The sequence below is a fragment of the Phoxinus phoxinus genome (genome assembly GCF_949152265.1).
Source record: "Phoxinus phoxinus genome assembly, chromosome: 6".
Classification (NCBI taxonomy): Eukaryota; Metazoa; Chordata; class Actinopteri; order Cypriniformes; family Leuciscidae; genus Phoxinus; species Phoxinus phoxinus.
The window spans coordinates 33,221,873-33,248,070 of record NC_136881.1 but is presented as its reverse complement, the minus strand read 5'-3'; the positions used below and the strand labels follow the sequence as shown (position 1 = coordinate 33,248,070).

Below are 26,198 nucleotides of genomic sequence, written 5' to 3'. Positions count from 1 at the left end.
TAGTTATTCTTCTTCCAAAACTGTTGACTCTATCTCGTCCTAGAGCTTTAACTCTACATACTCCAAACTCGGCTCAGACACTCAAACTGTTCTGAAGTTAGTTGCTATATCTTTTCAGACTGATCGGACTTACGGTTTTCCTATAAATGACGATCAAACTCGGAAAAAACTCCCATTGACTTAACATTGCGGAATGTTCAGATTTTCAAACTCCCCAACTGCCAAAAATTCAAATCAAAATCCCTTGAAAGCCTAGACTAAATCAAACTGCCATTCTATACACTATATGAGCCATTGAGACTCATGTAAACTCATTAAACTCATCTATCTATCCACCTCAAACTATTTTAAACTTCAAACTAATTTAAACTTCAAACTAATTTAAACTTTTTATGAATAAAAACTATAAAAACTCGCTCGTAGGCACAAGGCCGCAGGCCTTGTGCCTCACTTTAGCCCTAACTCCAGGATGCTAATATACACTAAACTCTGAACACTTAGACTCATGTAAACTCATAAACTCATCTATCTATACACTTCAAACTAATTGAAACTTTTAACTAATTTAAGCTTTTTATGAATAAAAACTATAAAAACTCGCTCGTAGGCACGAGGCCGCAGGCCTCGTGCCTTACCTCAACCCTAACTAAACTCTAAACTCAAAAACTCTTGACTGTGTGTGTGTGTGTGTGTGTGTGTGTGTGAGCAAGTTAGTGTGTGTTAGAACACCCTAGCAACACCATAGCAACCACCCATAACACCATAGCAACCATCCATAACACCATAGCAACCACCCAAAATACTTTAGAACTCCCTAGCAACACCCTAGCAACCACCCAAAATACCTCAGAACTCCCTAGCAACCACCCAAAATACCTTAGAACTCCCTAGCAACCACCCAAAACACCTTAGAACTCCCTAGCAACACCCTAGCAACCACCCAAAATACCTCAGAACTCCCTAGCAACACCATAGCAACCACCCAAAATACCTTAGAACTCCCTAGCAACACCATAGCAACCACCCAAAACACATTAGAACACCCTAGCAACCACCCATAACAGCCTAGCAACCACCCAAAATACCTTAGAACTCCCTAGCAACACCATAGCAACCACTCAAAATACCTTAGAACTCCCTAGCAACACCCTAGCAACCACCCAAAATACCTCAGAACTCCCTAGCAACACCATAGCAACCACCCAAAATACCTCAGAACTCCCTAGCAACACCCTAGCAACCACCCAAAATACCTCAGAACTCCCTAGCAACACCCTAGCAACCACCCAAAATACCTCAGAACTCCCTAGCAACACCATAGCAACCACCCAAAATACCTTAGAACTCCCTAGCAACACCATAGCAACCACCCAAAACACATTAGAACACCCTAGCAACCACCCATAACACCCTAGCAACCACCCAAAATACCTTAGAACTCCCTAGCAACACCCTAGTAACCACCAAAAATACCTAAGAACTCCCTAGCAACCACCCAAAATACCTTAGAACTCCCTAGCAACACCCTAGCAACCACCCAAAACACCTTAGAACTCCCTAGCAACACCCTAGCAACCACCAAAAATACCTCAGAACTCCCTAGCAACACCATAGCAACCATCCATAACACCCTAGCAACCACCCAAAATACCCTAGCAACCGCCTAGCAACAACTCAGAACACCTTAGCAACCCTCTAGAAACACCCTAGTAACTTTAAACTACTTCAAACTATACTTTAAACTATTTTAAACTTTAAACTACTTCAAACTTCAAATCACTTTAAACTAATTTAAACTTCAAACTAATTTAAACTTTAATCTACTTTAAACTATTTTTAACTGTAAACTACTTTAAACTTTAAACTACTTTAAACTAATTTAAACTTCAAACTAATTTAAACTTTAATCTACTTTAAACTATTTTTAACTGTAAACTACTTTAAACTTTAAACTACTTTAAACTAATTTAAACTTTAAACTAATTTAAACTTTAATCTACTTTAAACTATTTTTAACTGTAAACTACTTTAAACTTTAAACTACTTTAAACTTTAAACTATTTTAAACTTTACACTAATTTAAACTTCAAACTACTTTAAACTTCAAACTAATTTAAACTTCAAACTATTTTAAACTGCTTTAAACTTTAAACTAATTTAAACTTTAAACTTTTTCAAACTATCTGGTCCAAACTTTCACAAGCCAACTTAAAGTTTGTCTCGACGAACTTTTCAATCTAGTTATCATATTGATACGCTGTAGGTTCAGAAAAAAAAATTTGAACCGAATTTAAATTAATTAATTAATTTATCATCATCATCGTCATCCTTTTTTTCTATGAATATGTGTGCGAACTTTAGTTCAGTTGTTTGTCGCACTGTGGGAAGAGTCTGTATATTTAAAGATCACCACTAGGTGGAATTAGATAATTCCGGATGCATAATTCAGTTTGACAGCTGTAATTTGATCAATACAAGATCCATGTTACTCTTCTCAAAGTAGTTATGATTAAGATTCAGAATGAGATGAGAACACTAAATTCAATCAGAAAGAAAGCATTTTGATAAATGGTGTGCATTTTGATGCAGTTGATCAAGCTCACCAGTGTCCTCTTAAGTTAATATCTGACTTATTCAGAGAACTTGATCTTCTTGGAAACAAATTGCACTTATCTAAATTCGGTTCCTGTCATAGATCAGAGTTAGTGATATCATGTACCTGAAATTTAGATTTAGCTTTGATTACGCTTGATTAAATGGTATAGCTATTTTGACCAGAGGCATTTTACTTCACAATAAGGTATATTCAAACATTACAACTTTTAGTTGGTTAATAACTTTAGTTAATCGTTTTTTGTTTTGTTTTTAAAGATGACGCGATAAGTCATAGGGAATGTTTTATGTAGTCTCAAAAGCTGCAGATCATTTTAAATTTAATAATCAGTTAACCATTTTTCATATTTTCTGTTTAGGTGTTTATGTTAAGGTTAAATCATTAAAAGTATCAAGTAAATGTTATGTGAGAGTAAGCCGAAGACTAAAAACGTTTTGTAAATAACAATGGGGGAGTGATTCGGTGAAAGTCAATTCTCTGAAATCTGATTGGTCAGCTTCTCATCTCTGATTGGCTGTTGCACTGACTGAGTGGAATCTACGCAGAGCTCTGAGCGGATGCTTCCGGTATGACCGTTGTTTGACAGACCGGGACGGACCGTCGCTTTCAGGTAGGGTTATCAACGAAACACCATGTACAGTTTTACTGGTCATCCGGATTATGTGACAGCACGTTTTATATCTAGTGTAAGTTTATTGTGTGTGTAAGGTGAGAGTCTCCCGGTTGAGGTCGCAGACGGTGCTGTGTGTTGATCTGCTGAGGTCACCGCACAGCATCACCGCAAACTGCAGCCCGCCGGACGGATCACTTTACAACACTGAACGCAGAGGAAAAACACATCAAGACACTACGGCTGAGTCATGGGTTCAGATCTGGAATCACTTTCTTAAATGCATGCGTTTAGCTGTTCTGCCATCCAGGGCTTGTTTGCTGACATGTTTTAACCCGTGATCAGCTGATGAGACCGTCCGTGTGATGATGCTGTTTCATTATTCCAACAACTGAAGACATGTTCTGCTTTTCATGGGAATGAGCATAAATGATGTATCGTGGACCCTGACTTCTCAGGTATAATGTGCTATAGTAGCATGTGGCCTATAAAGCATGTGATGGAGTTTGGGCAGTGGAAGACACAGACCTCTATGCTGGACCATCTTCATCTGTGTCTGACACTTTTAATGAATATGGTACACTTGAGTGTCCCATTACCGAGCAAAGGTGCTACTTCCATTAGCTATCCGGTGTTTACTGTTAGACAAACTATTAATGTAGTATGAGAAGTAGCTTGTTTTACGTCAAATTGTGATTTGTGGTCCATCCTTCCTTAGAGGTCTTGACTGCCTTTACTGTATCTGATAATTAAATATTCAATAAAATATTTGTATGTAATAATACAATAATATGCCGAATTGACGTTTAACGAATGTAGTAAAACATTTTGAATGACAAAACATAATGTTTAGCACTGTTTAGCAAAACACAACCTCTTGTCATGTTTGCCAAGTAGATCAATATAGGCTATACAGTTCAGTAGTCAAAAGTTTGGAAACATTACTATTTTTAATGTTTTTGAAAGAATTCTCTTATGCTCATCAAGCCTGCATTTATTTGATCAAAAATACAGAAAAACAGTAATATTGTCAAATATTATTATTACAATTTAAAATAATGATTTATATTAGGGCTGCATAACGATTAATCGCAACTAATCGTTTGCAGAATAAAAGTTTTTGTTTACATCATATATGTGTGTGTACTGTAATTATGTATTATTTATATACATTTTTATATTTAAATATAATTTATATTATATATAATTATAAATACACAATATATAAATAGATTTTTTTCTTAAAATTATACATGCATGTTTGTGTATTTATATATACATAATTATTTTACACAGTACACACACATATATGATGTAAACAAAAACCTTTATTCTGCAAACGATTAGTTGCGATTAATCGTTATGCAGCCCTAATTTCTATTTTAATACACTTTAAAATACAATTTATTTCTGTGATGCAGATCTGAATTTTCATCAGCCACAGAAGTGTCCTTCAGAAATCATTCTAATATGCAGATTTATTATCAATGTTGGACAGTAAACAGTTGTGCTGCTTAATACTTTTTTTATAACCTATACTTTTTCCAGGATTATTTGATGAATAAAAAGTTGAAAAAGAACAGCATGTATTTAATATCAAAATATTTTGTAACAATATATACACTAACGTTTAAAAGTGTGGGGTCAGTAATTTTTTTCTTTCTATTTTTTTAAATTGCTGATCAGTTATTTATGTATTTATACATTTGATCTATTCTGTGTGTTTATTTAATGTGTACTGCTAGAAAAAACACAATTTTAAACTGTATTCTAGTTGAACTAGTTGAAGTTTTTTTTGGTCAAGGTGAAGTGCATCCACTGCGCTGACATGTTTACCTGTTGTAACTTGTCATAGTGTGGACATAATATATGCAGACACGGTCAAAACGGTCTGTGAAGCGCTAATATTTCATTGTTTCGGTCAGTGAAATTTCAATTTTTGACAAAGTTAATGAAAATACTTTAAAAAAAAAATCATATTAGGCCTTGGCTAGTAGTACTAAAGTAAACACTAATAAAAATGTCAAATCCACTTGATGTTAACTGGCAACATTGTCTGAAGGTTAAGCACCTCCTTTCACTAACCAGTTAATTTTAATTTCATTTTGAAAGCGGTTTTAGGCCCTATTTTTGTACTGTATTCATGAAAAGTGGCAGAAGTTGTTTCCATCAAAGTTTCTGCTTGAGTTTCTGCATGAGTTGTCTTTGTCACAGCAGCAGCATCTGTATGCATAACATTTGAAATCAATGTTCACAAATTAAATGTTCATGTTTAGGCTGTTGGTCACACTTGACCGCTGAACATGTCCAAGTGCAGCTTAGTCTGTTTCTTATTAAATCGTTGAGTGTTGCATTTGTCAGTTGGGGGCTTTGAAACAAAACTGTGTCTGTAAGTGTGTGTGTGTGTGTGTGTGTGTGTGTGTGCCCATCTTTTCTTGTTCTCTCATGCTTAAGGGTGCATACTAAGGGCATTGTTAACTGAGGACAATGGCCATTAGAAGGTACCCATTAGTGAGTAACAGGCATTTCAGCTTTTCTTTCTCTTTTCCCCTGTCATTTTTGCCCTGTCGTTTCCATTTACTCTCTTGTTATTCTAGAGTGTGTTATTGAATGTCAGAGTGTTCAGTGTTCAAAGCTATCTCTGTCTATAATCAATCTGAATATGATACAATCACCTCTTTTATTTGTATAAGCAGTAAATCTCTGATAGGTGCACCGTAAAAATACTGTAAAATGTTAAACACATTTGAACAACCTGTTAATTTTACTATTTAATTTACACAACAACAAAAAACTCCTGTTAAATCTAACCTTTTCTGCTGAATAAGCTGCCACTAAAATCTGTTTTTGGCCTTTACCATACTGACACAGGGATGTGATTTATCCGTATTTAGATCCACTATTTTTACGGATTTTCATAATTTCTGACCTGAAAAGAATGACCGAATGTGAATTACGTTAATCCGAGGGTAAAAAATGGTTGTGGGGGAGGGGGTTTCTGGTTACTGTATGATGAAATGGCCAAATAAACTGCAACGTGTTACTTTTTCTGATACATTTATTTCATGTGCAGATTGCTTATGACAGAGCTGCATGCTGTCTGGTAACTTTTTATGAATTTTGACAATGCATGGTTGTGAGAATGTCATATGGCTTAGTGCATCAAATTGTGACGGTTGTGATGTAGTCATATAAATATAGTCTGACATGCTGCGTGTTTCATTGTAAAGCACAGCACTGTCAAGTTTTCCTTCTTTTTTTCTTTAGCTGATCACATCCACCATAATCACACAGGGGCTAAAGAGAAAGACATGATAAATCAAATTTCATCACAAGCTGAGAGAATAGAGATTGTGTACGGTGACATGCACACATACAACATCATGGTAACACTCATGACACTAAAATAATGCAATAAAAATTAATTGAACAAGATGTAACATAGAACATACAGAAATAAGATGTAACATAAAACCCTTATACATAACTGAAAAAAAAGAAGAAACATAATTTTTTTTAATGTGACGTGTTAAGACTTTTCACACCAAGAACGATAACTAACTTTAATTAATGATATATATTAGCGTCCACACCATGGACGACATCTTTCTGTTTATTACACGCTGCAGTTTTGTCGTCTGCCGCTTTACATGCTTGAGCTCTTTAATGCAGGACGGATTCTGATTTGCTGTCATTGTTTTTATTGTTTATCAGCTGGATCCTGCTTTTCCAGTTAAAATTACAAACATTTTTACAGTCATCTCCAGTACCAGTGCGTTTTATACACGCTAACAGTCAGATATGGATATGTGGATGAATCCCTTTATGTCTGGTGTGATCTCGGTAATCTAATCCTCTGTCCACCCCCATTGTTTTCAGTTGTTAGCCTCCAGACACTGTGATGACATCACTGAATGGCTTTAGATGGACTCATGCTCAGTATTATTTTTTATGGGGTTGATGGGAGATGCAAGTAAACATGCAATTTTTGTTGAAGGTTTGGTCGTTGCCTCCGTCTCACGCTATGAACGTGCTTATGCGTGTAATGACTGTGAAGGGCTTTTATTGTATGCTGCAAAGGTCAGCAAAATCAGCGAGCGTGTGGTTCAGTGTACATGCAGTTGCTTGTGCAACCCTGGCTGTCTGTGAAAGGAAATAGTGAAGATGGAGTTATGTTTGGTATAGAGGAAGATCAGAATGAGAATTCAATCATGCTGTAGTAAGGCTAGACGTGTGTGTGTGTGTGTGTGTGCGTGTGTGTGTGTGTGTGTTTGTCTGTTAAGGATGATGGCATCTGGGGAGTTTCCTCTGCTGATTGTGATCATTGGCAGACCTGTTTTTCAGCCCTGTTTACATTAACATTACTCTCTTATTAAAATAATATTTACATTATTTAAATTGTATTTGTTTTTGTGCATTTGTTGGATACACAATAAGGGATTGAATGTTATAATAATCTTTATATTTATTATAATTAATTGTTATTTTAGTATTATGTGTATGCTATTATAGTATTTATTCATATTTTGAATTTTATATTTTCAGTTTTTATTTAAAATGTTTTTTTATATATATTTCTATTTAGCCTTCATTTCTTTTTATTCCAGTTTTAGTTTTAGTATTTTTTTACTGTAACTTAAACATATGTTCTTTCTGTTACAAATATTCAAATTATCACAGAAGTGCTGGGGTAAAAGTTTATAGTTCGGATAGAAACACTACAGAAAAGCAAATCCCCTTTTGAAAGTGACTTGACGCTTCAAATAACCATTGCATCATTACACCAGTAGGTGGCGACAAGTGACTGTTAAAAATGTATTTGTCATTGAATCATTCATTCAAGAGTTTCGTTCAAAAACGCAGAGTCATCCAGTAATGAAACAAGTGAAGTCTTTGAGTGAGTCATTGAATCTTTTTATTTTAGATAATTAATTCAAATTAATTAAAAAAAATTTAATAGACTGCATCAAATTACATGTCATTTTGATTAGTTGTCTGTTCAGAATTATGGAATCAAAAAAAAAAAAAAATCATGATTCTCAATTTATCCAGAATTGTGCAGCTCTAGTTATTAGCCAAGGCAGTAACTAGAGCTAATTTTAGAGCTAATTAATTTGATTTAAGTTTATGTATGTAATATTTATATTTTTTTGGTTTCAGCTTTGTCAATTTGTAAAACCCTTTTTTATTTCGTTTTTACAATAACAACACTGTAAAATGATTAATGCATAATTTAAAATATTGCACAAATAGATAAATATGACACACATTTTTATAAAAAAAGATTTTCTATTAATAAAATTGCGTGCCATAGCTGTTATTTTAGCATGGCTGGGAAGCTGTATTGACCAATCATCATCCATGATCTGCTTTTTAATCTGGTGCCATTTTCTTTATTTTAGTAATCCATCCAGATGAATATGCATGGCCTTGAACTGAATATGACCTTTTTTTCAGCCTGTAGTGACCCTGGTTGAATGTGTGATGGTGATCTTTGCATGTTGCATTAAGCCTGTTGTCTTGCTGTGTTGCAGTGCCTGTTGTTGATGGCCCAGCTGAGCGTTGAGGTAGAATGGGACAGAGCACATCGAGCCCCGAGTCTGCAGAACCTCCAGAGGTGAGCACAGCCACCATAATGCTTTCCTTATCCACAATATACAGAACTTTACCTTCTCAGTCTGAGCTCATCAGAAGCTTCAATGTGAGTGCAATGGAGTACCTAAATTCTGAGTCCAAATTAAACAAATTAGCCCAATTTCCCGAGCTTTCTTTGCATGTCTTAGATTGATGGCAGTTATCTATCAACATCTAACCCAATCTGCTTCATGTATAAAGGGTGACTATTGGGCTTTTTACATTTGAAATTGTTCATTGCCATTTTTAGCCCTGTTCATACTTTACTCTGGGTTAGTATTTAATAGTGGACTTTTAAAAATTTCACACTGTTTGTAAACCAATGGTTAATGTTCTCATTTGCATATTCAAAAGGTTAAAGGTGGGGTATGTGATTTGAAAAACGGCTGGCAGATTTTGAAAAATACACAACTCAAATGGTCCTACCTTCTTTCCTTTGACTCCACCCATTCAAAGAACATGGACATGGAGGGGGGGATGGTGCGACCGATTGATTGACGCACTTACTGTCCAATGATTCTAGGTGTTCTTGGAAATGATTGGCTGGAGTTTTTCGAGTCCTGCCCGTTCCACAGATGATTAAATTGCTTAATTTTTATTTCAGTGCTTCTAACTCAGTGGCTGTAAGTGGGTTAGGAATAGGATTTTAAGTGATTTTGAAAAAAATGGCCAAAAAAGAGAATTGCATACCCCACCTTTAATAGCATTGATTGGACATGGATAGCACACAAGAAGCAAGCTGTCTGTTTTTATAACAGTTTGTTGGCCTATGGAAAAGTCAATATGTAAATACGCTGTGTAATAAGTGCATGAATATTTTAGAGCTATTTTATGAAAGGTTGTGTTAAACAGCTCGCCGTTACGTTTTAGTTACACTGTACATTTTGTGATGCTCGATCATGATTTTTCATGGCCAATTTCGAAGCTGGTTGCCGAGTTTGCTCTATAACAGGCAAACTGGCTTTACAAAATATCTGTAGCCATTTTAAATTAAAGGCAACCACTGCATTTTAGTTATGATCAAAACAAAGATGCTACACACGTGATGTAGCATGAGCAGTTGTGTAATTTCAAGATTTAAAGAAAAAACAGAATGGTCTGATTTTAGATTTGTGAAATTATGCTACATAAGACACCTGCGCAAAACGACAACAGCAGACGGACTGAATGAGAATGCAAATTCACTCTCTGACAGTAGGTGGCGCTTATGTGGGGGGGGCTTATGTGTGCTTATAAACGCTTCTTTATTCGGAGGTAAGAGGGGGGAAAAAGCCATCGAAACTTTTCTGAAAACAGTCAGTTCCCTTCAGAGATACGTTCATATAAACCCCCACCCCCAATTCAGTATTTAGATTTTTCTTCCAATATTTCAAGCATCGCGAACAGTGAGCATGCTGTGCCTGGTACAGTATCAGAGCTCTCATCTTCATCTCTGGCCTGTGTTAACATCCTGTTTACAGACTTCGTAATATATTTCCACACAAATTACATTTTGGGAAATGATTGCGATGCAGTTTGTCCGGAATCGGCTGAAATAAAACTAAAATCCGATTTATTGACGCTCAATCAGTGCATCTCTAATACCTTTGAATCCACAACTGCTACAATTACTAGTGTAAAGCGTTTCTCGGTCCTGAGTAAAAAAAAAGAAAAAGTAATTTACTATAGTTCAGCATAATGTGAATATCCCTCAAGTTTTGGACTATTTTTCTTTGCAGAGTGTCTTCATTCACAGATACTACAGATAAACAGCTCCACTGCTTTCCCATCATGCACCTTGCACCTCATTCACGTTCCTTCATACACCCAACCCCGCTTTCACCAATCTGTTCACGTGTCAATATCAATTTTACCACCTACTTTCTAATCTGACCATGTGCTTTTTTAGCTCTGTCATGATGAGCAAAGTGAGAGTTTAGAAGATGCAACTAGATTCCTGGTGTAGGACTGCAGAATTGCACAAATCCATATCTCGGTCCAAAGATTACAAATCGCAAGGGTGTATTTGCTTACGAAACATGAATCTGAATGTTGGCCTATCAAAGCATTTCAAAGCAAGTATATAAACAGTTTTATATTAAGGTATATTACAGGTGCACTAAGTAATAATAATTTCAAATCTTTAGTTAAAGAAATGAATAGTAATTTTGGAAAATATGATTCAAATGATGTGCATCAATTACTCACTCCCATGTTGTTCCAAACCCGTAAAACTTTCATTCATCTTCGAAACACGAATGAAGATATTTTTAATGAAATAAGGGATATTTCTGTCCCTCCATTAAAGTCCCCCTGCAGTCAATAATTGTATCCCTTAAAACTCATCTTTAATCACCAAAATTACATATTTAAACGTTTTTTCCTTGAAAAACAATTTCTTCATGCCTTAAAATAGCTTGAATGTAACTTTACACCCTTGCCTCATTTAGTATATGCGGTTCTATGAATATGCAAATGAGCCCCGTCTGATCACATGTTGTCGTGATTGGTTACAATGTAGTTTGTGACGTCAGAAACACCAGCGATTTCAAACCACGTTTTTGAGTCTTTCTTTGGTTCACTGCAGTTTTAAGGAGAAAATACTCAGCAATGGTGTTGAATTATGAATTTGCACATGGTTTGTCTTAAAGCATATTAAAAATACCACATAGACATATAAACAACATTAAAAGCTTGATTTTCACCACAGGGGGACTTTAAAAGTCTATTCAAACTAAAATAGACACTTCAAAAAGTTCCTAAAGAAATCGTATAATAAATCCTTCCGAAGTCATGATTTACATTATTTAATTTAGGCTTTTTTTTCCACATATAAACATTGATCAGCGAACATAGATAGAGCACTCAAATATGGTAAACCGACGCTTAACTGTACTTCCTTAACTTGCGAGTCTTATGGTTTTGGAACGACACGAGGGTGAGTAATTGATGACAGGATTTTCATTTTTGGGTGAACTATCCCTTTAAGATGAGAAGTGCATTAATATCAGTGGCCTAGAAAAGGCTATTTTTATTGTACATGGGGCATTGTACTGATGAGATCACACTACCCACTCACTATATTTCAATAACCCACAAAATATTTTTGAGAGAGATTGTAAACTCTGCACACTCTGAAGTCACACATTAGTACATCTTGATAAAGTCAGAGGATGTATGAACGTCCACATGGTTATGTGGTTTGCAACAGACACCCTGATCAAATCTACCACTTCTGTTTTGAAGCACTTCGACATTTCAAAAGAATGTTGCACTTATTACTAAGGTAATTTTCATCATTCTCACTGCAACAAACACCCTTCTTCTTTCCCACCCACAAACATCCTTATATGTAAACATCCTTAAACGAAACGTAGCACGACTGCATAAGATATTAAGAATAGTTTATTTTTCTTAGCCCATTGGGAAATAGTTTACCCCCCTTGTTTTAAACATAATTCAAACAAAAATCTGCAAAAATTAACAAGAAAAATCTGCTTAGTTAAAGATGTAGCTTCATAGTCTTTTTATCGTAGACAATTTGTCTTCTCAACTGATCTTGTTTTAATGATGTTGAGATATTTTACAGGAGAGCAAGAAAGTGATTCTCGCAGTGTGTAAGAGTCATTATTATTCAGAAGCTAGAAACAGTTCTGCTGTTCACTTCAGATACACTGTGGGCCTTAACAATGCTTTATTGAAAATAAATGAGCCGAGAAAGAGCGAGGGAAGGAATGAGTAGAAGAGTGACAGTGTGGGAATGCTTGGAGAAATGACGGCACGAAGGAGAGAGACGGGACAGGAAAATATGGGATTATCTTGTGCATATTTCTCTTCCTGTCCCTCACTCTTTCATCATCTCTCTCCTCATGAGCCAGATCTATAGCTCGTCTTTCTTTCTTTTTTTTATGTTCTCACTTTTAACCCCAGCAGTGTTGTGTTCTCATCCAGATCTGGTTATATTAACATCCTGTGTGTTTTACAGCAGGACGGATTTGGAAACCTCAAGAGTTTAGTGGAGGATCAGCTGCAGACCAGCATGGTCAGTACACACGCATTTAACACGGTTATCATAGATAGTCTTATGATTAGTCTTAAATAATTCATCTTTCACTATGAATTACCAATAAACATGGTATCATACACATGACATATGATGTATTTCCTGAAACCTTATATTATTATTTTGGTCTGTTTAAAAAAAATAAAGAATTCTCCATTATTTGATTAAAAATATCGTAAAACAATAATATTGTGAAATAAATATTGTTACTATTTAAACTAATGGTTTTCTATTTTAATATATTTTAAAATGTAATTTATTCCCTTGATGGCAAAGCAGAATTTGCTCAAGAAACATTTCTTATTATCAATTTTGAAGATGAAAACAGTTGCTGCGTAATATTTTTGGGGAAACCGTGCTTAATTTTTCAGGATTTTTTGATGAACAGAAAGTTCAAAACACCAGCATTTATTTGATATATAAATCTTTTGTAACATTATAAATGTCTTTACTGTCACTTTTGATCAATTTAATGCACCTGGCAGAATTAAAAAAAAATAAAAAAATTGACCCCAAACTTTATTGTGTATATATATTAAACTAACTTTGATTTTTCAGATTCAAATTTGAAGTCATTATCAATTTTGAAATGTAGCCATAATTAAAATGTATTAAAAATTGTGCCCAACCTTGGTTTCATGACACATAACTCTTACTGTACCTCATACACATATATCTCATACTAAACATCACTCTTTCTTCTGTTTCCGTACAGGTGGTGGGAATCATAATCGGCGCTGGAGTCGCCATCCTTCTCATCGCTGTCCTCATATTTTTTGTCCTGCGCAGGATGCAGCTCCGAAGTTAGTTCTGAAAAACGAATTAGTGAAATTAATATTTATTTTATAACTTTTTTCCAAGCTCTTTAAAATGCTCAAGTAATCTCGATTTATAGAACAGTCCTATCTTATTTATCTTGTTTGTTTGGTTGGTGTGTTCTCTCAGAACTCGAGGCTCAGGAAGCCCCGAAGTATCGTTTTCGTAAAAGAGACAAAGTCTTGTTTTATGGGAGGAAGATTATGAGGAAGGTGTCTCAGTCCACCTCCTCACTGGTGGGCTCCACCTCCTCCTCCTCCAGGCCCCGCCTCAAAAAGAAACAGAAGATGCTGAACATTGCCAAAAAGTGAGTTTCTGTAGTGTCTTTATGACGACCGAACCCAGATGACTAATTCGCCAGTGGTTCCCTCGAGATTTTCCTATGGGATTTTATAATGGGGTTTTTCAATTTATGAGTAAAATGAGGCAAATACAAATAACTTGCGATACTTGAATGTTTCGCTCTACAACGTAAATTGCACACACCCATATTGAAAACGCAAATTTGGATGCTGTTAGTTTTTTTTATTTATATATAAACCTACAGGTTCGAAAAATTTGAATATGGTGCAAAAGTTTTTTTATTTCAGTAATTCAACTTAAAAGGTGAAACTAATATATTATATAGACTCATTACATGCAAAGTGAGATATTTCAAGCCTTTATTTGTTTTAATTTTGATGATTATGGCTTACAGCTTATGAAAACCTTTTCACAATATTCTAATTTTGAATTTGGGGTTTTCATTCGAGTTTCATTGTAGAACAAAATGTGCAAGTATCGTCAACTTATATTTACCACAGAAATACTTTAATACACAGAAAAAAAAAATTTACTCATAAATTGAAAAACCACATAGGAAAATCTCAAGCGGACCAGTCGCGAATTAGACTTTCGAGTTTTGACGTTATCCCTGCACTGCACTATTTGGTTATTTTTATTGACTCAGAAGATTCCCAAGCCTCATGTCATGCCTCTATCCTTCAGAATCCTGCGCTTTAAGAAGGAAATGCCCACTCTGCAGATGAAGGAACCTCCTCCGTCAGTGCTGGAGGCAGATCTCACAGAGTTTGACGTGGCCAACTCTCACCTGCCGTCTGAGGTGCTCTACATGCTCAAGAACGTGCGGTACGCTCCCATTGCAGTCGTCGTGTTACATATGAGTTTTCTTCACATCGAGAGTGAAATTAGACACTGGATTATACTGTCAAATATGACATATAATGTATGTATTCGGTCTTGTGTCTCTGTTTCTCTCTCCCACAGCGTGTTGGGTCACTTTGAGAAGCCGTTGTTTCTGGAGCTGTGTAAACACATGGTGTTTCTGCAGTTCCAGCAGGGTGAATATGTCTTCAGACCCGGTCAGCCTGATAGCAGCATATATGTAGTACAGGATGGCAAGCTGGAGTTGTGTCTTACTGGACAGGTGTGTGTGCGTGTGTGCGCGCGCGTGTGTGTGTGTGTGTGTGTGTGTGTGTGTCAACACTGTTGTGGAAAAATTAATATAAGGCACTCCATCTGTATATGTGATTGTTTGAAGGGTTCGTACAAGGTGCTTAAAGTGCTTGAAGTAATTAGTTTTTAATTAGTTTTCGAAAAAACACAAATACAATGTTTTCATGCAAAATGAACACTGCAGCCCGTTTAAAATGGATATTGAGCCATTTCTCATGGTTATGAGTGTGATATTGCACATATATTTCCAAGTATATGATACAGGTTTCCTCATTCAATCAGATTTTTTCCACATAAATATGATTGACCTATATTTATGGAAAAAAATCAGATTGAATGAGGAAAGCGATATCTTTTTCATAGTATCCATTCAATGGTTAAAGGGATTTTTAAATCCTATTCAAATCGCATTTCTGGAATTCCGTTTCAGTCTTCGCGCTGTAGTCTTTTTAATTGCAGTTTATTTTTACCATTTCGTTTTACTAGTATGTTTTGTATTTATCTTTTTTAGAATTTGAAAGATAATAAAGATATTGTTTGATAAGTGAGATCTCTGATTGTAGTCCTTGAAAACCAAAAACAGTAGTGCTTGAAAAGTCCTTGAATTTCATTTTACAGTATCTGTACGAAACCTGTGTTTTGTGTGTGTGAGTGTGACTTACCCAGTGTTATTTTAGTATAATTTATATACGTTGTACTATTATATATTTTATTTATATTTTGAATTAGTTTTTATATTTATATATATATTTTTATATTGATATATTTTAATTACAGCTATAACTAGTGTTGACTCTTCCCTTCCCTTTTAACCCGCCCTTAAACCTACCTAAACCTGTCCTAACCTTACCCACATCCCAGTGTTTTGCAATACAACATGAACACAATAAGCACACTGTAATTTAACAATCTCTCTCTCTCTCTCTCTCTCTCTCTCTCTCTCTCTCTCTCTCTCTCTCTCTCTCATTAGGACGGGAAGGATGGAGTGGTCAAAGAGGTTTACCCTGGAGACAGTGTTCACAGTCTACTGAGCATCCTTGATGTCATCACAGTGAGTCACACCCACAATTCCTTTCTCTGTGTAACATAATTATTTTATAAAATGCATTAAATGACCATTGTCTCTCTTTTCCCGTATCCTTCACTGTTCCTGTTTTTTCTTTCCCTTTCCTTTTAAATATTCCCTTAAGAAGGTCAAATAGAAAAGAAAAGCACTTTACAAGGAAAAAATGCTCACATGAGATTACATATTCTGGATATTATGCATAATTCAAGGATGAAAGTGGTTTGAACGTTTGTGTGCATGTGTGTTTGTGTATTTCAGGGTCACCAGAGACCGTATAAAACCGTCTCTGCGAGAGCGGCAGAAGTGTCCACTGTCCTCAGACTGCCTGTTGATGCCTTTCTGTCCATCTTTGAGAAATACCCAGAGAGTCTTGTGCGAGTGGTTCAGGTCTGGCTTTATGAAACCGCTCAGATGATTCTGTTGTTAAGAACACTGGATGTAAGTGAGAATATGCTTCCTGTTGTGTCATCCCTGCAGATCATCATGGTACGTCTTCAGAGAGTGACGGTTCTGGCCCTGCACAACTACCTGGGGCTCACCAACGAACTCTTCAGCCATGTGAGTCAGCACGCATATACACTCGATGCACACACACTTTCTTCCTCATGATTGGCTGTATTGTAAGTGTCTTCAGGTGTTTTTCATTTCCTTTCTGTCTATCTTCCTTTAGGAAATGCAGCCTCGTCCCTCTCCTCTCTCTCCTCATCCGACACGCTCCAGTCCCGTGCGACACAGCAAACGCTTCGGCAGCCTCACCGTTCCTGATAAACACCGTGAGGCCGCTGTCCAGAATACTGCTGGTGAGGCATAATATCATAATTCTCCCTTATTTACATGTAAACTTTGTTTTCTTTTACTTTAATGCAAGTAAATATTAATATATATTACTTGTATTCTCTACTGTGTATCAATTAATGAGAATCTAATGAATAATATCACAATGCAAAACATTTTACTAGTCCTAAAAATAGATTGATTAAAAAAGTATAATATTTTGAATAAAATTATAATATTTTATTTTACTGTAAACTACTATAATATAAAAAATAATACGCTCTCAAAAACGTAAATGTTTGTATATATGTTTGTTGCACTTTATTAAGGAAGCCTCACACTAATAGTTCTGTAGATTTCGCACTTCTGAAAATCAGACCATGTGATAGCGGATTTTGTATGTCATCAATCTTGATAAGCATTGGTTTGTTCATTTGTTTAAGAATCCTTCCCTAATTATGTAAAACACTTTGCAGTGTGAGTCGGGCTTTATCTAAATGTTTGTGTTGAGTGATATTAGGCCTTTACATTTGTTTCACAGTGATAGTTTTGATGCACCCCTGTCTGCAGGTGGGGATCACGGGAAGGATGGCGGCACTATACCAACCCTCAGTAGGACCATATCCATGCCAGTTGACATCGCGGGTAAGTGCTTGTGTTTTACAAAAATAATTCTAGTTCAAATTAATTGGCTTTCGATTCATCAAAGAATCCTGAAAAACAAAAACATTAAGCAGCACAACTGTTTTCAACAATGATGAAATGTTTCTTGAGCAGCAAATCAGAAAATTAGAATTTCTGAAGGATCATGTGACTGAAGACTGGAGTAATGCTGAAAATTCAGCTTTGACATAACAGGAATAATTCACAATTAAAAAATATTCAACTAAAAAACAGTTTTTTGTTTGTTTTTTAAACTATTATTTAATTGCAATAGTATGTCACGGTATTACTGTTTTACTGATCAAGAAGATGCAGCCTGGGTGAGCATTAGAGACTTCTTTAAAGGGGTCATGACATGAGAAACCAAATTTCCCTTGATCTTTTAGTATATAAGAGGTCTTTGTACCATTAAAACGTCCTGCAAGTTTCATAGCTTAAGACGTCCTCCCCATTATAAACGAATCATTTATTTAATCAAGCTCTAAATACAGCTCGTTCTGGATTCATGGTAAGAAGTGACGTCACGGTACGAAGTGACGTACCAGCGTTTGCATATGACCGCCTCCAGGCACAAGACAGTTACGCTTTAAGCGCAAGGCAACTACGCTCATTTCGTATCGTTGTCGCGCCCGCGCGCCGCGCGCCTCACAAGTGTTCAGTCGACGGACAGCGCGAGTGGGTCTGTGTACAGGGAAATGGATGCCGCAGATGTGCTGTTCCTGGCTGTGGACAAACAACATCTTTGAATACGCTGCGAAAGATCCAGTCGTCAGGGAAAAATGGATGCACTTTATTTTTTTGCGGACGTCTCAGTCACGGCAGTGTTAGTTTAAGCGTTTGTAGATACATTTGAAGGATGACCGTTTTGAGAACAAATCCCAAAATGATGCTGGCTTTGCCAGAAAACTGTTGCTCAAAGATAAGTCCTTGCCGACTATTCTGGGCTCAACAACGACGACGCAAACTGTAAGTAATGTGTTTAAAACTTTAAACTACCTTTTAAATACGCTGAATACGCAAATGTTCTGGCTGGGGGCGTTAATAATTGATGCATAGGCACTGACGTTAGCCAATCATAACAGTGGGCGTTAACACTGAACTCTTAAAGGGGAAACCCCCCCAAAACAGGCTGTTTGAATCAGAGGATGAGAAACAGGGTGGGAAAAGGTCATAAATCACTACATTTTAAAAGTTTTTTGTAAAAAAAACAATAGTAATACTATATTTGCACCTAAGGGAACATAATAATAAAATAAAAAAACCCATGTCATGACCCCTTTAAAAAACATACAAAAAAATCTTACTGACCCCAAACTTTTGAACGGTAATGTACATTATAGAATGTATAAAATAAAAAAATGTATATGCATATGTATATAATTTATACAATTATAATGTAAATTTATATAATATAAAAACATGTATAGAAATGTAAAGTGTATTGTGCTTATGTTGGTGTCATACTTGCTGAGCTTTTCATAACCTCTTGTTGTATATTTGTGTGGTACAGGAATGCAGAAGAGTCTGCGTTCAGATTTCGACATGGCATATGAGAGAGGCCGTATCTCTGTATCTGCCGAAGATGGTGCTCCCACTCCGCCTGCTTTCACACGAGTGAGTTTTTTACACATATTTGAACATATTAACAACATATTTTGTATTACAGTATCGGGAGTCTAATGAGAATCATCATTGAGATGATCAATAAGAAGTAGAAAAAAATTGCATCTTTTGATTTTAGGTTGAAATGTGCCAGACAAAAAGATTTAAAACAATGAGAGTAAAATGTAAAGACATCATGCTTGTTTTCTGTGTCTCAGGAGCAGCGTGAGAGGAAGGTGACGGTGGACGAGGTTCCTTCAGGTGTGTATTTGTATCCTGAGGAGGAGTCAGGGATGGAGAACATTTTCTGCCCGTTTCAAGGACGACCTAACGCTACAGTGTTCGAGGAGGCCCAGAAGGAGATTCTCAAACTCATGAAGATTGAGGTACATTATATCTGTGTTTGTGTGGTACAGTTCATTGTCCAGTAAAACGAAGCGTTCTCACGTTTACTTTAGTTTTCTTCTGATTTCTGACGGTCACACCTGTGTCTCTTTTGACACTCTTTCCTCATATGCTCTCTTTCATCATCAGGACCCTACGCTGCTCAATGGGAGGGTGACGTTTCATCATGCTAAAGCTGGATCTGTGTTAGCCAGACAGGGAGACCAGGTGCTCATCCTCTCTAATCTCCTTTCCTTTCTTCCTCTGTTGCTGCCCAATTTTGTTGGTGAAACTTAGATCTGTTGTATTGAAGAATCAAATGCTTGTATTTCCTTCCAGCCTAGGACTACGTTCACACTGTCAGTCCCAGTCCGATTATTTGTGTATCGGATATGAATCTGATCTAAATGATTGACTGTGCACACTGTGTATCGCCGCTGTTCAGATCCGATTTGTGTGTCCCGTGGCGCTCCTTCGTTTTCCAGGATATCTGCGTTGGTTTCTATGACAAGTGCTTCTTTCAAGTGTTTTATATCTTTATTTCTTTATTTCTTTGTTCTTTCTCGACCTGCACATCATGAACAACACAACTTTGTTTCTGCAAAGACATCTGACATGTTTATATGAGAAAGTAACATAATAAAATAAAAAAAAACAATGCAAAATCCAATCAGAGCGGTCAGACTGGAATGGATTTCCAGAAATTAGGTTTGATATAAATTTAGCTTGAAACTGATTTGTAAAAATCTGATGGTTTTTTTTTTTTCATTTAACACATATGATCTGATGTACACAAAAATCTGTATTTGGACTGACAGTCTGAACAGTCGATTGGTCATCTTTATTTAGTTCCACATTATCACCTATCTTCTTTGTGATCCTGTTTGTTCCTCTTCTCTTCTTTAGGATGTGAGTCTGCATTTTGTCCTCTCTGGCTGTCTTCACGTCTTTCAGAAGATGATCGACAAGCAGGAAGCAGTGTGTCTGTTCGTGACCCAGCCGGGTGAGATGGTAGGTCAGCTGGCTGTACTCACAGGAGAGCCGCTCATCTTCACCATCAAGGCTGAGCGTGACTGCACCTTCCTCAAGATCTCCAAATCCGACTTCTACGAGTGAGTGTTTCCATACAGTCCTGCAGCTAATTGGTCTCTGTCAGTCAATCGAATGGCACTCTAGCTATTGCAAATCTGGGAGAACTTTATTTTACAGTCATGTTCTGCATGTACATTTTATGTACTTATTGTAGTAATGACTAACTTGGTGCTATTCCTGAACCAACCTCTAAACCTAACCTTGACCTGTGTAGTTGCATGTGAGTACATTGAATGTGCATGTGTAAAATAAAGTGCAACCGTGAATCTTATTAGAACAAAGAAGCAGTTTTGTTAACATTGTCTGTGTTTGTGCTGCCCCCTGTAGGATCATGCGTGAGCAGCCTAGTGTTGTTCTCAGTGCCGCTCACACCGTGGCTATCCGTATGTCCCCGTTTGTACGACAGATGGATTTTGCCATCGACTGGATGGCTGTTGAAGCTGGACGGGCCCTTTATCGGTACCGTCGCTCTCTCCTAATTATTATTATTTTATTTTACTGAACTGTTATTAAGTTCAGTATAATATTATTTTTTTAGCTGACAACAATCACAGTTAATAGTGCAAATGTACTTTGTAATTGGTTTTATTATTAATTAAGTTATTGATTTGATAATTCAACTTTTTAATCTTCAGGGGTCCTAGCCCTGAAAAACGTTGAAGACCACTGCTTTAATAATATCTTCATCCGCAATCAGATTTTATTTGAATATATTTTAAAATGTAATTTATTCAGCATCATTACTCCAGTCTTCAGTGTCACATGATCTTTAAGAAATCATTCTAATATGATTTGCTGCTCAAGAAACGTTTCTTATTACTGTCAATATTGAAAACAGTTGTGCTGATTAATATATTTGTGGAAACCGTGATGCATTTTGTAGGATTCTTTGATTAATAGAAATTTTAAAAAAAGAACAGCATTTATTTGAAATAGAAACCTTTTGAAACATTATAAGTGTCTTTACTGACACTTTTGATCGATTTAATGCATCCCCACTAAATTAAAGTAATAATTTAATTGGGAAAAAAATCGGTCATTAAATTTGTTGTGTTCTGTAGGCAGGACGATCAGTCTGACTGCACCTATATAGTTCTGAATGGACGACTGCGTTCCGTCATTCGAAAAGCCAATGGGAAGAAGGAGCTAGTCGGAGAGTACGGACGAGGAGATCTCATCGGAGTTGTGAGTCTAGAGCTCTGACACGAACCCTAGTTTTAGGGTCTCAGCTAGTCTAAACTGGATTTAGGATTGCTAAACAATGGCTAACCCTAAGTTTTGCATATTTCCTCTCAGGTGGAGGCATTGACACGGCAGCCTCGTGCCACCACGGTCCATGCCGTCAGAGATACTGAGCTGGTGAAGCTTCCAGAAGGAACGCTCAACAATATTAAGAGAAGATACCCACAGGTGGTGACGCGCTTGATCCATCTTCTGGGGCAGAAGATTTTGGGAAACCTCCAACAGCCCCGTGGACCTTTCTCAAGTACGTTTATCCCAAAAACCAAACGTTAATCAGTCAGCTCGCTTCAAAAGCGTCAGTACAGTTGACCTTAGAGAAGAAACATATTCTTGGGAGAGAAAAGGAGAGGAGTTATGGTCAGGTCACATAATTTTAGATAAAACTAGTAAGCCAATGAACATGAAGCAGAGCTTTTTTGTGTGTTTAAACAAACTTTTAAAATGTCTTTCCTTTCTCTAGGCACTGCGCTGGGTCTGCCAAGCATGGCGTCCAGTCCGGACGTCACTAACCCAGCCAGTAATCTCTCCACTGTGGCCGTGCTTCCTGTTTGTGATGATGTGCCAATCAATGCCTTCAATTTGGAGCTTAGCCACGCTCTCAGCGCCATAGGTACACTAAAGCAGTTATTGACATTTAAAGCCCATGATCTAGACACATAATCTAAAGGCACTGATATACTCACGGCGAAGTTATTCGTTTTTCACTTGAAAAGTTTGTCACTTTTCACGTTTTTCACTTAGCAGCGGTATACTGTTAGTGAACATGTTTAGATGAATAGGTAAATATGTGCTGCACACTTTCTTCTTAGTCATGTCACGTTTATATATAGTATATCGTTTATATACACTTTATACAATATAATTTTTTTAAAGCAAGCTGTTTTACAGTATTAAACATGAAAAACGATGTCAGTGCCACTTTGAAATAGAATTACAGCTTCAATTTCTACTATAAAGAAGCTCTCCAGTGTGTTCATGTTTTACTCATGTCTGACCTCAACGGATTGAACGAAAGAAATGAACCAGAGAAGATTTCCATGTCAAAGATGGACCAATGGTAGTTCGAAGGCGTTTATCAGTTGGCAAGCCTTATTGAACTCCTGAAACTTCATGTTTATTTGAAATGACTTCACGCAAGTGCATTCTTCAATTTCACTTGAAGTATATCTGGGCCTTAACACATTCTCATTCTTCAATCAGGACCAACCCTGCTGCTAACCAGTGAAATCATCAGAGAGAGACTTGGCGGTTCTGCTTTGGACAGGTATATATATATGAGATCAGAACGTCTCGTTCTCATATCTCATTCGTTCATTGTAATCTGAAATGTGTCTCTTTCTCTAGTATCCATGAGTACAGGTTGTCAGGTTGGTTGGCTCAGCAGGAGGATATTAATCGTATAGTGCTGTATCAGACGGACAGCGGTATGACCCCGTGGACTCAACGCTGCATCCGACAAGCTGACTGCATCCTCATTGTGGGGCTTGGAGACCAAGAACCTGCACCTGGAGAGGTATTTTGTCGAATCTTGTGTTGTTTCTGTCCACATTCATGTGAATGTGTGAGGTGGTGTACTGGTTGAAGATCAGAGCTGGTAACGCAATGTCGTTGGTTCAATCCTCACAAGGAAAGATTAGTTTCACATGTCTCCTCGAGCAACCAACTTCAGGTTGTGCAACTTGGCACATTTGATATACCACCAACATGTGACTCGTCTGTCTATAAAGCATATTTTGTTTGAATACACTGCTTTAAATGGCACTAGGCAACGTTTTTACTCAGAAAGTTTACTAATGGGTGTTTTCAAAAACATTTCACCAGGAATATTCTTTCTTTCTTTTTTTGATCAAGTATTGAAAAGAAAAATCTTACATAATGTTTGTTATGATGATGAGGTGGTTGTCAGTTGTTGTTTTTAATTATTACTGTGTTACTACTATTTGTTTCTTTTAAAATACATTGATCTTGCCTTGAAAATAGGCATGCTGGTATGAGAATTATTAATATTAATATCGAAGGTGTGGTCACTAGGGGTGTAGCGTGGTGTAAAAACTAGGATTTGTGAATTTAATCGATTTGCTGTCAAAGATTCACACCCCTAGCGGCCACAGATTTGTGTTCGAATAGCTTCAAACATGGATTATCCAATCAGAATTTAGATTCAAACTTAATGGTAAAAGGGTCTGTTTTGATTCTCCCATGTTCTTACCTTCTCAGTTGGAGCAGATGTTGGAGAACACAGCGGTACGGGCCCTGAAGCAGTTAGTTCTGTTGCATCGCGAGGATGGGCCGGGTCCTTCGAGAACCGTTGAATGGCTGAACATGCGAAGCTGGTGCTCTGGACACCTTCACCTGAAGTGCCCCCGTAGAATCTTCTCACGAAGAAGCCCCTCTAAACTGGTAAAAAAAAATTAAAAAACATGTTTAGGTTTATGTTGATTTACAGAACAAATATTTTTAGTAACCCTTGTGTTTGTCATGGATGTGGTTGTTGTGTTAAACAGCGAGAGGTATATGAAAAGGTTTTTGAGAAGACTGCAGACAGACACAGTGATTTCTCCCGGTTGGCCAGAGTACTCACAGGAAACAGCATCGCCCTCGTGCTGGGCGGAGGAGGAGCCCGGTGAGCCACATCAAGCAATCGTTATGCGGCCATTTAAATGCAAACCAGAAAAATGGACTAAAGAGCTTTTTTTCTTTTTTTTCACTTATTTTCAAATTTGTCTTTGTCAGTGTTACTTTAGTCATACTTGTATTCTATTATAGTTTTTTTAATACTTGGAATTAGCTTTTATATTTATATTTTCAGTTTTTATTTAAAATTTAGCTTAACTTTTAGTTAGTGATATGTACTTTTGTCATCTGCATTTTTTTATTATTATTACTATTTAGATATATTTTTTTCTTCAGTTTTTATTCCCAATTGATCATTTTAGTGCTTCAACTTAAACAACATTTCAAATTTTTGTTTAATTTGATTTTTTCCATCTATATATATATATAAAAAATCATTTCAATTAACAAAAATGTTTTTAGTTTTAGTTAATGATAATAACCCTGTTTGGGTAACACTTTAGAATAAAATAAATACTGTAACAAATGAATTGCTCATTGTTAGTTCGAGTTAGTTAATGCATGAACTAATGTTAACAAATGAGACCTTATTGTAAAGTGTTAGCGTTTTAAAATGGTCAACGTTATGTTCAATCTTGCAGGGGCTGCTCTCATGTTGGTGTAATCAAAGCCATGGAGGACACGGGAATTCCCATTGACATAGTGGGAGGAACCTCCATTGGCTCTTTCATCGGTGCTCTGTATGCAGAGGAGAGAAATGCTGTTCGGGTCAAGCAGAGGGCGAGAGAGTGGTCCAAGGTAACGTCGACTCTATCCGCCCCCTCACACCTTGCTTTGAGAAATTAGAGAAGATATAAAATCTTGAGTTATTAATCACTGAAATTTCAGTTTGTTTAACCTATTTCTCTTGCCCTCAGGCCATGAACTCTGTGTTTAAAACGGTACTGGATCTTACTTATCCAATCACGTCCATGTTCTCTGGCTCTGCCTTCAACACCAGCATCTCCAAAGTCTTTGAGGACAAACAAATCGAGGTGAGAGGTCACCACAGCTCTTTTAAAGTGCATCGGTTTCATAAATCTAACCCAATGTTTCTGAAAAGCATATTTTGCTTTATTTAATTGCTCTATATTAGTACCGTACTTAATTTTTTAATCTTCAAAATAACTGATGTAATTAATAAGGGTGATTGTCATATGCATGACAACTTTAACATTGTGTTTTTCGTGCTTGTATTTGAAGGACTTGTGGCTGCCTTACTTCAACGTGACCACAGACATCACAGCTTCTGCTATGCGTGTTCATAAAGATGGTGAGTGACGACTGAACTGTGTCCTCTTTACTTTCAGCTTTAATGTGGGGTTCCACAGGGTTCCATGTTAGGGGCATTTGACTTCTTGAATATAAAAAAATATTTTAGGAATTATTAATCATTTAATGATTTAATAATATATGAATTTAATAATTAAATAATCTTGGCTAATGACAATGTCAAAAAAAAATGTTTAAAACACTTTACAGCAGTGATAAATTAAATAATATTAAAACTTTACTCTGGTAAAAGGCTTTTCAAATGTTTAGTGTTAACTTAACCTTGACAGAAATATGGGATGTTCTGTCTGTCTGGTTA

At 36.5% G+C, this 26,198-nt stretch overlaps 1 protein-coding gene across 4 annotated transcripts in view; it reads left to right on the top strand.

Annotated features, from left to right (window-relative positions):
• Positions 1-3,155: 3,155 nt before the first annotated feature.
• Positions 3,156-26,198, top strand: part of pnpla6 (patatin-like phospholipase domain containing 6) — a 36,856-nt gene continuing 13,813 nt past the window's right edge. For 2 of the 4 annotated variants that reach the window (XM_079615184.1, XM_079615185.1), the window contains exons 1-27: positions 3,158-3,224; positions 8,759-8,841; positions 12,823-12,879; positions 13,616-13,703; positions 13,846-14,023; positions 14,704-14,844; positions 14,983-15,142; positions 16,142-16,222; positions 16,496-16,624; positions 16,715-16,795; positions 16,908-17,037; positions 17,582-17,656; positions 19,185-19,288; positions 19,495-19,662; positions 19,811-19,888; positions 20,567-20,772; positions 21,080-21,211; positions 21,814-21,937; positions 22,049-22,238; positions 22,455-22,604; positions 23,195-23,258; positions 23,339-23,507; positions 24,212-24,394; positions 24,499-24,617; positions 25,210-25,366; positions 25,486-25,602; positions 25,811-25,880. In XM_079615184.1, coding sequence (XP_079471310.1) covers positions 8,797-8,841; positions 12,823-12,879; positions 13,616-13,703; positions 13,846-14,023; positions 14,704-14,844; positions 14,983-15,142; positions 16,142-16,222; positions 16,496-16,624; positions 16,715-16,795; positions 16,908-17,037; positions 17,582-17,656; positions 19,185-19,288; positions 19,495-19,662; positions 19,811-19,888; positions 20,567-20,772; positions 21,080-21,211; positions 21,814-21,937; positions 22,049-22,238; positions 22,455-22,604; positions 23,195-23,258; positions 23,339-23,507; positions 24,212-24,394; positions 24,499-24,617; positions 25,210-25,366; positions 25,486-25,602; positions 25,811-25,880 — 3,196 coding nt within the window. In that variant the 5' untranslated portion in view covers positions 3,158-3,224; positions 8,759-8,796. Of the gene's footprint in view, positions 3,225-8,758; positions 8,842-12,822; positions 12,880-13,615; positions 13,704-13,845; positions 14,024-14,703; positions 14,845-14,982; positions 15,143-16,141; positions 16,223-16,495; positions 16,625-16,714; positions 16,796-16,907; positions 17,038-17,581; positions 17,657-19,184; positions 19,289-19,494; positions 19,663-19,810; positions 19,889-20,566; positions 20,773-21,079; positions 21,212-21,813; positions 21,938-22,048; positions 22,239-22,454; positions 22,605-23,194; positions 23,259-23,338; positions 23,508-24,211; positions 24,395-24,498; positions 24,618-25,209; positions 25,367-25,485; positions 25,603-25,810; positions 25,881-26,198 lie in introns of all 4 variants that reach the window. The other 2 variants (XR_013797952.1, XM_079615186.1) reach the window with 2 other exon arrangements.